This window comes from Musa acuminata, chromosome BXJ1-6, assembly GCF_036884655.1.
Source record: "Musa acuminata AAA Group cultivar baxijiao chromosome BXJ1-6, Cavendish_Baxijiao_AAA, whole genome shotgun sequence".
Lineage (NCBI taxonomy): Eukaryota > Viridiplantae > Streptophyta > Magnoliopsida > Zingiberales > Musaceae > Musa > Musa acuminata.
In genome coordinates this window covers 1096397-1108040 of record NC_088332.1, presented here as the reverse complement: position 1 = coordinate 1108040, position 11644 = coordinate 1096397, and the positions used below count along the sequence as shown (strand labels likewise).

General features: G+C 39.6%; 2 protein-coding genes across 2 annotated transcripts; both read right to left on the bottom strand.

The window, feature by feature from the left end:
* Window positions 1-1522: 1522 nt before the first annotated feature.
* On the bottom strand, window positions 1523-4208 carry LOC103971078 (WRKY transcription factor WRKY24). Its single transcript, XM_009385025.3, has 5 exons — window positions 3798-4208; window positions 3161-3349; window positions 2605-3071; window positions 2351-2512; window positions 1523-2271 (listed from the first exon to the last, which is right to left on the bottom strand). Exons 1-5 carry the CDS (start codon window positions 4101-4103, stop codon window positions 1836-1838), a joined length of 1560 nt encoding a protein of 519 aa, XP_009383300.2. The 5' UTR covers window positions 4104-4208; the 3' UTR covers window positions 1523-1835.
* Window positions 4209-6704: 2496 nt separating this feature from the next.
* Window positions 6705-8911, bottom strand: LOC103971077 (uncharacterized). Its single transcript, XM_009385024.3, has 2 exons — window positions 8763-8911; window positions 6705-8584 (listed from the first exon to the last, which is right to left on the bottom strand). Exon 2 carries the CDS (start codon window positions 8506-8508, stop codon window positions 6922-6924), a length of 1587 nt encoding a protein of 528 aa, XP_009383299.2. The 5' UTR covers window positions 8509-8584; window positions 8763-8911; the 3' UTR covers window positions 6705-6921.
* Between the last annotated feature and the right edge of the window lie 2733 nt (window positions 8912-11644).

Sequence of the window (11644 nt, the reverse complement as noted above, 5' to 3'; positions counted from 1 at the left end):
TCTGACTCGAGTACTTGTAAGTTAGAATCCGATGTTGTAATTTTTTTTTCTTTTGTCGTTTTATACTGGAGCAAATAAATGTTTTTGTATCGAAGGGCAGGTATTTCATCAAACTGTTTCAAGTTCAGACTTAGCAAATGCATTTGTTGTTAATGAAAAAGGTGGTTAGGTTTAGTTCATTAATGGTTAGACCTCCAAAACCATGTAGCTTGCTGATACTCCATCGGGCATTGTGCTGTCATTTATATGCCTCGTCCGTCGACTCTAGCAAATTGAAAATTAAAGTCAAACCATTTTCTTGGATTGGGCATTAGTCAAGTTTTGAATTTTTAAATTGATGGGTAAATTGTTTGTTAAAAAAATAAAAAAGAAATTGATAGGAATGAATATAGTGTTATATCTTCAAACGAAACATTCTAACAATTGGTTTTTGATAATTATTTATCGAATAAAGCCCCTCATTATAAGTTTTTCTCATAATATTTTTTTATCCGATGTGTTTTTTTTTAATGTCCTTATAATTGATGAATGGATCGAATCTCTAAATCCTTGAATTTTTTTAATGAATAAAAAATATTTATCAATACTAAAAACTCATATATATATAAATATATATATTAATAAATCATCATCGGATAAAAATCAACACCATAATCTCATTGAATCATTTGAATAAATTTAATGGGCTAATTATAAATTATTTAATATAGTTAGATTTCTTTAGTAGGATCTAAAAGTGAAACATATAGCTCAATTTATTCTAATGCTATCGATTTTATTAACGGAAGCACAAAAATGATGAGTAAAAAGATAATTTTAATGTTCAAATTATGTTTTTCGTGGTAGCTGACATCGTTAGAAGTCACTGAGTGGTTATTATGAATGAGAAAAGAGTGTGTTAACATAACTAGAGGTGAGACAAAGGCAAAGGAGGAAAATGATGATGCATATGTCAACGTTTTGCATCTACGTCGGTGTTGATGCAAATATAGAGGGACGAAAGGGTTGCTCGATATTTGCATCGGTGCTGATGCAAATGTTGAGCGTTGCTTGGCAATTGCATCGGCACCGATACAGATGCAAAGCACCATAGTTCTACATCTGCGTTGGCATCGCTCAGCAACTATATCGATGCCAATACATATACCGAGCGGCCCTTTCGCTACTTTACATCTGCATCGACACCGATACATTGTGCTGATGTAAATACAAAGCGTCGGCATCTGTGTCGTTCTTTTCCTTCTCTTCTTTTGTCTCACATCTCGTCGTCGCTCTCTCGTCTCATCCATAATAGTTACTCGCAGTCCCATCGACATCATTGTCCGTCACTACCAAAACGTAAGTGAGATATTAAGATTATTTTTTTGCTTATCATTTTTGTACTTACGAAAGTAAAATCAACGACGTTAACGTAAGATTTCTCTTTCATAACTATATAGAATTTTAATATTAATTTTTGAAGTTTAGAGATCAGAATGTTAAAGATGTTTAGCCAATTTATCCTAAATTTAATCCAAGTTGTTTCAGAATACTTAAGTACCATGGCTTTATGTATATTGAGATGTAAATATTTTATAGAAAAATACAATCCATTCAACCTCATTTACATTTAAAAAAAAGAAAGAAAGAACCCTATAATTGTTTCTGTTTTCATGTTGTTTCCTATCCAACTATTCTGGTTGGTGTTGTAATTGATACAATTGTCAGAGAGGCTCAATAGACCTCAAAACAATCAAACGAATGAGACAAATGCAGTGTCATGACTCTATATATTAATCCCTACAACACGATTGAAGTCTCCAGTCTTGAGTTCTTCCTCTGTTTCCCTCTCAGTCTCAGCACAGCAGAGACTTGAAGAATGTATCATCTCTTTGCTCCTCCTTCGCTTTGATGAGCGTACCATCTGTTTGTCTCTGCTGCTGCTGCTGCTGCTGCTGCTGTAGATTCATGTAGGAGCTCATTGAGTTATCGTAGCCGGCGAAGCCAGAGAAGCCATCGGATCTGCCGGTGTAGACGGAGTCAGTGACCATCTGATACTGATGGCTCTCCGTCGCCGATGGTCTTATCGCCATGTTGAAGTTATTGTTGTTGCTGTTGTTGTTGATGTCCGAGGTCGGCCTGTTGAGAAGCTGCGCGCCGCTGCCGCGAGCTGCGGGCACGTCGTGGTTGTGCTTCCCCTCGTAGGTGGTGATCACCGCCCTGAGATCATGCGACGCCCTCTCCACATGCTTCCTCACCGGGCACCCCATGGTGGTGCACTTGTAGTAGCTCCTGTAATGCCACAGAGACGACAACATCACGTCAGTCGCCATCTTCCGATGAACACGGTGGTATCAGGAACGAAGCTTACCTCGGATTGGGATTCCCCTTTACCACCTTCTGCCCGTACTTCCTCCACCGGTACCCGTCGTCGAGGATGTCGATGTCGCTCATGGTCTGCACCACCACTCTCGGCTCCCTCACCGTCCTGTTCCCTGCAGCCGCTATTCCCTCACCTTCCCCATACTCCTTCCTGAGAGAAGAAGAAGAAGAAGAAGAAAAAGGCATGAGTCTGCTACTCCCTCATCAGCTGTAGCAATCACTTCATCCTCGACCGAAGCTTACCATCGCTTTGCATCAGGCTCATCTTCATCGTACTCGTCCGCTCCTGGTTTGCTGATCTCAAGATCATCATCGCCGAAGGAGGTGGAGGAATTCTCGGGCGTGGCAGCAGATTCGATCAAGGAATGCTCGTTTGCTTCGGAGGGAGCAGTAGCCCGAGCTGTTGAGTTCCTCTTGTTGGACTGCGGCTTCGGGTGGTTGTGCGTGCCTTTGTACACGATCTCTGTGATCTGCCCATCCACCGATCTCTCCACCTTCTTCTTCGTCGGGCAATTGGGGTACGTGCACTTGTAGTAGCTGCGCGGGTTCTCGCTGCCTTTCACCTGCTTCTGCCCGTACTTCCTCCAGTTGTAGCCGTCGTCCGACCTCCGCTGCAGAGTCTGCACAGGCTGAGCACAGTGAGCTGGATTGGATGCCAGTGATCTGCTGCCATCAGCTCTTGCTTGCATCCATGGCTGCCGATGATGCTCCTGCATGAGAACACGGAAAGGATCAGTCATCAATGGCCTTCTGAATACCAGTGAAAGCAAAACAGGAGGAGGAGGAGGAGGAGATATACCGATGGGATGGGTGCGGAAGAAGGGAGGAAGGAGGAAGCTTGGGTGGTTCCATTAATGGCCTGAGTCTGGAAGGAGAAGTCACCGTAGGACTTGTCTTCATCCTTGATGTCTTGAGGGTAAGAAGTGGTAGTTCCTCTCCAGTTGAAAGCTTGTGAGGCAAATGAACCAGTTGTAGGAGATGGAAAGATCTGTTAAAGGCAAAGCAACATATAAGTTGGCCATCGTCGTTGCTGATTACTACCGAAAGCTTTGCATGAACAAGGAATTAAAACAGTGATGGAACTCTTAAATCCAAAGGGAGAAGGCAATGTTCAGAAACAAAAACAGAGAACACATATTGAGCTAATATATCGATCCCAAAAGAGAAGCTGATGATGCAAACAAAATCACAGTAATTATATATTATTGATAGATCTGTCATGTCAGTATGAATAATCACAATTATATAAAGAAATTCTTTAAATTAGAAATGATCTAAAAAATATTTCTTGAATGGCTTAAAATAATAAGTATTCTTCGAATCAGAATTACTTGGAGCAATGTTTTCCTAATATTGTTATATGTAACTAAATATATAACCAAATTTAAGCCATTCTAATTCCTAATCAGAGACTGTTACGGTAACATTTGACTTACGGAAGAAGAGAGGAGGACAGGAGAGTCGAGGAGCTCGGCGGGGCTGAGCCCGGCTGGAATGGCGAAGTAGGAGGAAGGGGAGATCGGCGGAGGAAAGATGGGCAGCGAAGGCGGCGGACTGGACTTGAACTTGGGCAACCCAACGCCGTCGCTGCCGAAGCTCTCCGAGAAACCCCGGAACGAGTAGTCCTCGCCGGGATCGCCTGCAGAGAGGAGCTCGGAGAAGGAGGCGGTCGCGAAGGAGAAGGCGTCGGCGTGCTGCCGGGAGCTCGCCGACGTCTCTAAGCTCGCGGTGGAGGAGGCCATGGTGGAGGCGGAGGAAGAAGGAGGAAGAGGAGGAGCTCTTCGTGGCCTGTGTGACGGGTTACGAGGTGGGGAGGGGAGGAGGTGGGCGATGGCTGTTGCAGTGAATGGGGGGGTTAAGAAGAGAGAGGGAGAGGGAAGGCTGAGGTAATGTAGGCAGATGGCGAGGCGTCTTCTGAGAAGATGAGTGCCGGGGGGTGGAAACTTTGACCGTTGACTGGTCAAATCTCGTGGGTTGGACTGGAGGCTGAGTCCGACGGACGATGCCCTCTTTTCCCCTCCGCACGAAATCCAAACTACGTCACCCATTCCGAACAAAGTGGTAGGCCCCATCTTGTTTTACCAATCACAAAAGGCGTGGGTCGTCGGGTGACTAATCGACGGGTAGAGGGAGTATTGCTCTCTTCCTCCTGTGGTTTTTGGTGCATGCTTTCGACTGCAATCGTGGACATTTCTCTTTGACTTCTTCACGATGTATGAAATGACCAAAACACCCTTTCTACACTGACAACTTTCTCCTTTTTTTTCTTTTTCTCTCCATGCTTAACATCGATCAAAATTTTGCATGGCTTTTTGAGTCTTTCATGTTATTCTATCTATTACCATAAACTAAAATTAACATACACATTTAATGTTAGCAAGATCCAACATTCCGTTCGAAAATGATAATATTTTAGTCATATAATTAGATGAGGTCAATATAGTCAATTTGCCTCAGCTCGAATGGTTGAATAGTTCAAGTACGGCATTGCTTACCTTATATGAGAGAATATAAGAGAGAGAGAGAGAGAGAGAGAGAGAGAGAGAGAGAGAGAGAGAGGAGTCTTGTTTGTGTTCCTACCACACAGCCAAAAAGGGTCTTCGTTTGTGCGTGGACACTTACACACACACACACACACGTTAATATATGGTTCGGGCACAATAAGACAACCGGCAAAAACTAGACGAGGTTGGATTCATGCTTCTCTCCTCCCAAATATGGACACAACTAACGTTGATTGAAGTTCTTGACATCAGAACAAGTATGTAACAAGAGACTAAGATGTGAATCACCTCCAATGGAGCCCTATAACTCGGATATAAGATACAAGAAACAAAAGGCTTTTATTGTTTCCTAGTAAAGGATGTGACTCATTTGACTTGTGGACCTACCTCATCATGTTTTAGATTTAACAACGAGTAGAATCTTATTTTATTTCCATTCTTCGATAAAAAAGATTTTAATATAGAAGATGAGTCTTAGTTACATTAATCAGGATTTACATACTTTTAAATCGGACATCGCGAGAAGCTTAAGTTTCTCTCTATTATCCATAAATTTTTTCTTTTAACATCTCCTCATACTGTTCCTTTTTTTTTTTTTTCTCTCAATCTTCATCTTGCATATAAAAATTTTCTAATAAATTATTATATATAAATCTAACCTACCCGATTCAAGTTAGAACATATACAAGAGGAACTCGTTAATTCCACGGAAGAAGCTTAAGTTTCAACTCTTGTGTCAATGATTCATCAAGACATTGATGGCCGCTATGTGATTTGATGGGACTTGCTCATCACAAGTCAGTGGTGACAAAGCAGATATGCTCGAATTGAATTAGCAAAGTTCATGGTAGTGATTGCATGAGGAGATTTCGTTCGAAGAACATCATCCTATTCCAAATGTTCAAATGCTAGATAGATTCCTATTTCACTTTCGTTACTCTTTATCCTATTATTTATTTCAAATATCTCAAGAGACAAGCAATATATATATATATATATATATATATATATATATATAATTATATATAATTGAATGTAATAAGGTGTGTGATTGGAGCAAATTATGTGAAGTTTGCTAAGTAGAGGACATGAAATTGGTGATTGATGAAAGATCAAATCATGCAATTACTGCACAAAAAAATGAGGCTTCTTTTTCTTTTTTCTTAACCTTCACTCTAATGTAATATGTATTGAATAAATTGTGGTCTGTTGTGTTGAACAATAACTTATTTCTACTTGAATTAAGTGTAAAGAATTTAATCCGAAAACTATGTTGCTATGAGTTGAACCAAATATATGTCTATTAATTCTTTTATTCCTTAGTGATATGGAACTATTCATTATTCCTTTATCAATCTACTAATAATGTGTATAATTTTTTTACATTTTATTCTTTTATCTAACATTACAAAATATCTTTCCGTTCTCTTCTCGTATTTACCATTTTAAAGAATCTTCTTGTGAAAAAAAATGTTTTGGAGAATAAATCTAACAAATTATTACTTTTGGTCTAATATCTATCTCCTAATTCTTTTTTACTTTCTATTATTGATTATATATTATTATATGATCAAAATAATTAATATTTTTAGATACACATACACAATGAATTATAAAGGTCTATGTAGTTGATCTCAAACATACTTACGACTTTATTGTTGTCACTATTATAAATACATAATAAAACATGAATTGTTCTCTAAGTGGATTATAGTATTTAATATAATAAAATTTATTATATTAAATTTAATATGGTACTAATGTATGTGTATGACTAACTCATTTAACCTATATTGATTATTCAAAATCTCATCTTATAAGTATTATTTCGATTAAAAATATCAAAAAAATAATATATTATTTCAAAATAATGCTAAAAATACTTTTCTAAGAGAATCCAATAATAGTTTTCCTTCATCCTTCTCTCTCAAATCTCTTTTCTTTTCGAGCACTCCTCCGTGGTCTCGAGACTTCCTCCGGTCGATACATACATAGCTAACTAACTGATGGAAGACAAATTTGTCGTATGCTTTGCTGCGGATAAAGAATAATACCGTCACACAACAATGAAATCTCTCGCAAACTCTGTGTGCAGCATCAACTCATCCTCGTCTTCTTCTTGAGCCGATGATGATGACAAAGTAGGTGGAGAACGAACGGTATCACCGTCATCGTCTTCACCAACCACATCTTGCAACTGTATCAATGGTGGAATTGGTGGAGTCATTTCATCGATGGGGACTGCTGCACCATCACATCCCCCCTCTGAGTTCTGTGTCTCACCTTCACAATGGTGTTTGCTGAAAAGACTGTCGTCTCCTACCTCGTACAAGTTCCCGGTGCGCACCTCCTGCGCCAGCGAGCACGACCAGCACAACATCCACTTCACGTAGTCGGTAAGCGAAGCCGACCCCAAGCAGAACCGATCTCCGGGGAGCTTAAACCTTCTCCTCATCTGAATCCTCCAGTACCCCCCGTAGAGCAGCCCGAACGCACAGAGCACCACTCCGGCGATCCCCACGACGTCTCCGATCACGCAGTCGTGGATGTTGAGCGCCGCGATGTTGAAGATCCAGAACGGAGCAGCACACAGCAGCAGGAAGGTGACGGTGTGCACGTACATGTTGCCGAAGCCGAGCCTCTCCATGTTCCACCCGAAGACGCAGCAGGTACAGAAGAAGGAGAGGTAGCAGGCGGCCATGTCGTCCCAGACGTCGAGCAGTCCTCCGACCCACTTTGGCTTGCTCACCACACTTCCCTGGTCGTGCATCTTCAGGCCATGCTTCCTGCACTGTGATTCTTCGTCGGACATGGAGTTGGAGTTGGATTCGCTTCCGAGAGGACTGTAGACCGTGTACAGAGCGGCGAAGACCGGCGCCGCGAGCCCGAGACCGAAGAAGAAATCCTCGAGCCACTCCGGCCTCTGCCTCCTGGCGTAGCCCCAGTAGAGGCCACAGAGGATGTACTGCGCGAAGCAGGTGGTGTGGAGGAGGAGGAGGACGACCACCATGTGAGCCCATTCGTGAGGACGGTAACCTCCGTCCTTGCAATACACCTTCCTGAGCTCGGTGACGTCCTCCGAGCTCCATCGACACAGCATGACAAGCTGGTGAAACAGAGTGGGGTGTTGGTACACGCTCATGAGGGTGAAGAGCGCGTTGAGGACCTGGTTATTGATCTCGATCCAGTGGTTCCTCAGGGACTTGGTGGGGAAGGCGTCGTTGAGCAGTCCGAGGAGGAGGAGGCCGAGCATGGTTGCAGAGACCCCAACGCAGATTAGCCAGATAAGAAGCGCGATGTTCATGGGGTTCCTGATCCAATCTCTGCAAGTGGCGAAGAGAGAACGCCAGTCGATCTTGTGGAAGAACCGGACATGGAAGCGCCGCCGGATTCCAGCAGGAGAAGGGACTGAGAGCGAGATCTCCTCTCTTTGGTCCAGTGTTCGACGGAGAATTCCGAGTGGGGAAGACAACTTGAGCTGCTTCAACCAGTGATCCATGGATGCACTGCTGCTCTTCCTTGGATCCAACAGTGTTTCTTGGAGTGGTGGGATTCCGATACGGTATTCCCCGAGCTGAGGAGCAGTTTGAGTCGTGCAAGATTCAAGTTCATCATCACCACTGGTGTTGGCGGAAGAAGCCATTGGTGCAGACTAAGATGTTGATCTTTGCACAGAGGTTTTCAGCTTCTGATGCCCAGTGACGGATGCACAAAACGTTCTGCAGGAAGAGGAAGCTCGTGAGATTCAAGAAAAGCTAGACGAGAGAGTCATCCATTCCGTTGATCGAAGCTTCTACGAACAGTCTCATAAAACACCAAAGTTTATGGCAGAAAAATAAGCCAAAGATCTCAATTTCCATATTTCTGATGGAAAATGAAAAGATCAAGGACTTTTACCTATAGAATGAGAACAGATCAGAAGCTTAACTCTGCCTCCTCCTCGTCTTCCTCCCTGTTGAAGACCGGCAAAGAGCCAAAGCTTATGCAAAGGGAAAGGAAGGAGGAGGCAAGAAAAGTCAAAGAACCTTCCTCTTGTCATCAGAACGCAGAGAAAAAAAAAGGAATACAGAGAAGAAGTCAAGTCAACTGTTGTAGAGTTACCAAATTGTCCTCCCCGATGAACAATACATCCAAGTGTAGAGCTGAGAGGTGGAACGGTCAATTCGTAATAGCTGTGTCGAGAAGGACTTGTAACCATCCGAAGAAACATCATAATCATGATAATAATAATAATTGCCATTCTTGACTTGGAAACAGTCTTCGTTTTTTGGGGTCCTCTGTTGGGGGTAGTGGAAATTGTTTAACACGGCAGGCGGACCCACCAAAGTGGGACGGAATGCGCACTTCAAAGTCAACTTTGACCGGAAAGGAATGTATCGTAGTTGAGTTGACGATTGACCGGATTGCAAGGATTGGAATACATATCCAAAAGTGATGAGTTAGTTTCCGAGGGAGGGATCGTCGTGCTGTTTGGAGTGAATGTGTTCGATGTAATATATATGTTTTGTTTTTGTTTTTATATTTTTGAAGTTTCATTTTGATCGAGTTTTATGCTCATTTATAGTAGTTTGTAAATGTAATTTATGTGTAAGGTAAAACTATTAAAAAATAAAGCTTTCAGCTCATAAAGATTTTTATCAACAAAGAATAACCCTAAAATAGTAGCTATATCAAACGTTTAAAATCTAACACATTGTGTATGATGAAGTACTTTAGATCATTTGTAATAGAACTTACAAAATTTATTTCTGTATGTTGCATTGCCTATAAGATGTTTTTTGAAATATCTTTATGTAGGATTTTAAGTAGAACGACGATTGCAGTATGTCTACGTATTCATGTTTTCTAGCTCATTTTTTTTTTCTAACTTTTTGGGAGACTATGTGAAGTTACAAAGAAATTGATCTTTTATGAACAGATATATAAGGATATCACATGACCTAAATAAAATCAATTAAGTTTGTGACATAACAAAACCTCACTCGTATAAAACTATTTGAATATAATGAAACTTAGGATCGAGTCATCTTTTATATTAATATTCGTTATAAATAATTTAACCATTTGAGATTTTTTTTAGTAAATATTATAAATTAATTATAAAATAATTATTTTGAGAAAATTTTTGTAAATGATTGTATATAATCCTATGTATATAATTTAGAGCTAACTCATTTTATATCAATGTAGCAACATGAAATAGGTCATTGTTCCCCACCAAAACAAATCAAAATAATTTTGAGAACAAGTCCAAATTCATCAAAGTGGAACGCAAAAATGTTCTCTAGCCATGGAATAGAACCAAACAATTAAGCTCATCAAGAGCCCAACTCCTACAACCCAAGGTTTTGCTTGTAATGAGCCCATGCCACACAAGCACATGATTGATCCCATATGATTTATGCACCATCACTGGTGATTTCTTGGGAAATCACCAATGACATTTATCCAGTGGATGTGTAATGATCCAACCATCACAAGCTTTTAGTATAAAAGAATTTATCAATCTATTTCGAGTCCAAAAATCTAATCTCATCCGATAAATTTTTGGTATACCAAAATTATTTAACTTACCTTATTAATATCTAGCATGATATTAGAGCTAAGGTTGATAATTAAATTAAAAGTTATCGATGGGAGAAAAATAAGAAAAAAATAGTTAGAGTAAGGAGGAAAGAGAAGAAAAAAATTGTTACTTGTAATCAAGTGACTATGTATGAGATAAAGATTAAAAAAAATAAAAATTTATATATATCAGATAGAAATTAAAAAATGATTAAAGAATAGTTTCATAATGATAAATATTAAAAGAGTTAGAAGACATATATTGGTTTCGATCCATAATTTGACTTATTCTCTTTAATTGTTGATGTATAATTCTTGTAAATTTAGAAATGAAATCTCAAGAGCTATTATATACACCCTAAAGTCAAGTAAAATACAACTCTTCACAAAATTTCAGTGACATGACTTTCACATAGATGTTCTAAAACATGCTTACTGATCAAAAAAAGATGGCTCTATAACATCATTCATTGATGCTTGCTTTTCTTTTCTTTTCTTTCATGTGTAGTGATTGCTTTTGCATTTGTTTGCTGAAGACATGGAGTATTAGTGGCTCACTAAAACTCTTCTACATATTGACCATTAACTATTCTACTATACCACAGCAGTTTCAGATTATGAAGGTCACAAAAGTAGCTGAACTTGATGTTACAACACAATTGTGACTTACTCTGTACAAAATGGGAGCAAATAGCTCTTCAAACTTTCACCCCCAATGATCGGAGGAGAGTGAATTCTTCTACATGAACTGCACTGCAGCTTTTTAGCTGTCCAATAATTCTTTAAAGAACTTGCAAATTCTTATGCATAGATTAATAACCACCATATATGAATCATTCTATGATTTTTCACATATAAAAGATATTGAAAAGATACTAATCAGCTTATTCTAAGATGCTTTTCTTCCTTCTCCTTCCCATAAAAGAAAGAAAGAAAAAAATCTCATAAGATGCATGCATGATGGAGGAGTAGATTCATGTGACCAACTTAATGTAAGTATAAAATCTATAATATATTATAAGTTATGTGAAAAAATTTAATATCAAAATTAAAATCAAATAGCATTAAGATCAGATTTACGATGCATACCTTTCGATGCTATCTGAAAAATATCTTTGTTTGATCTGCAAAGGCACCATCTTATAGATTCGAATATCACAATAATATTGATATACAAGATAAAATTAGATACTCTTCCTTTTCTCTTCCTATCT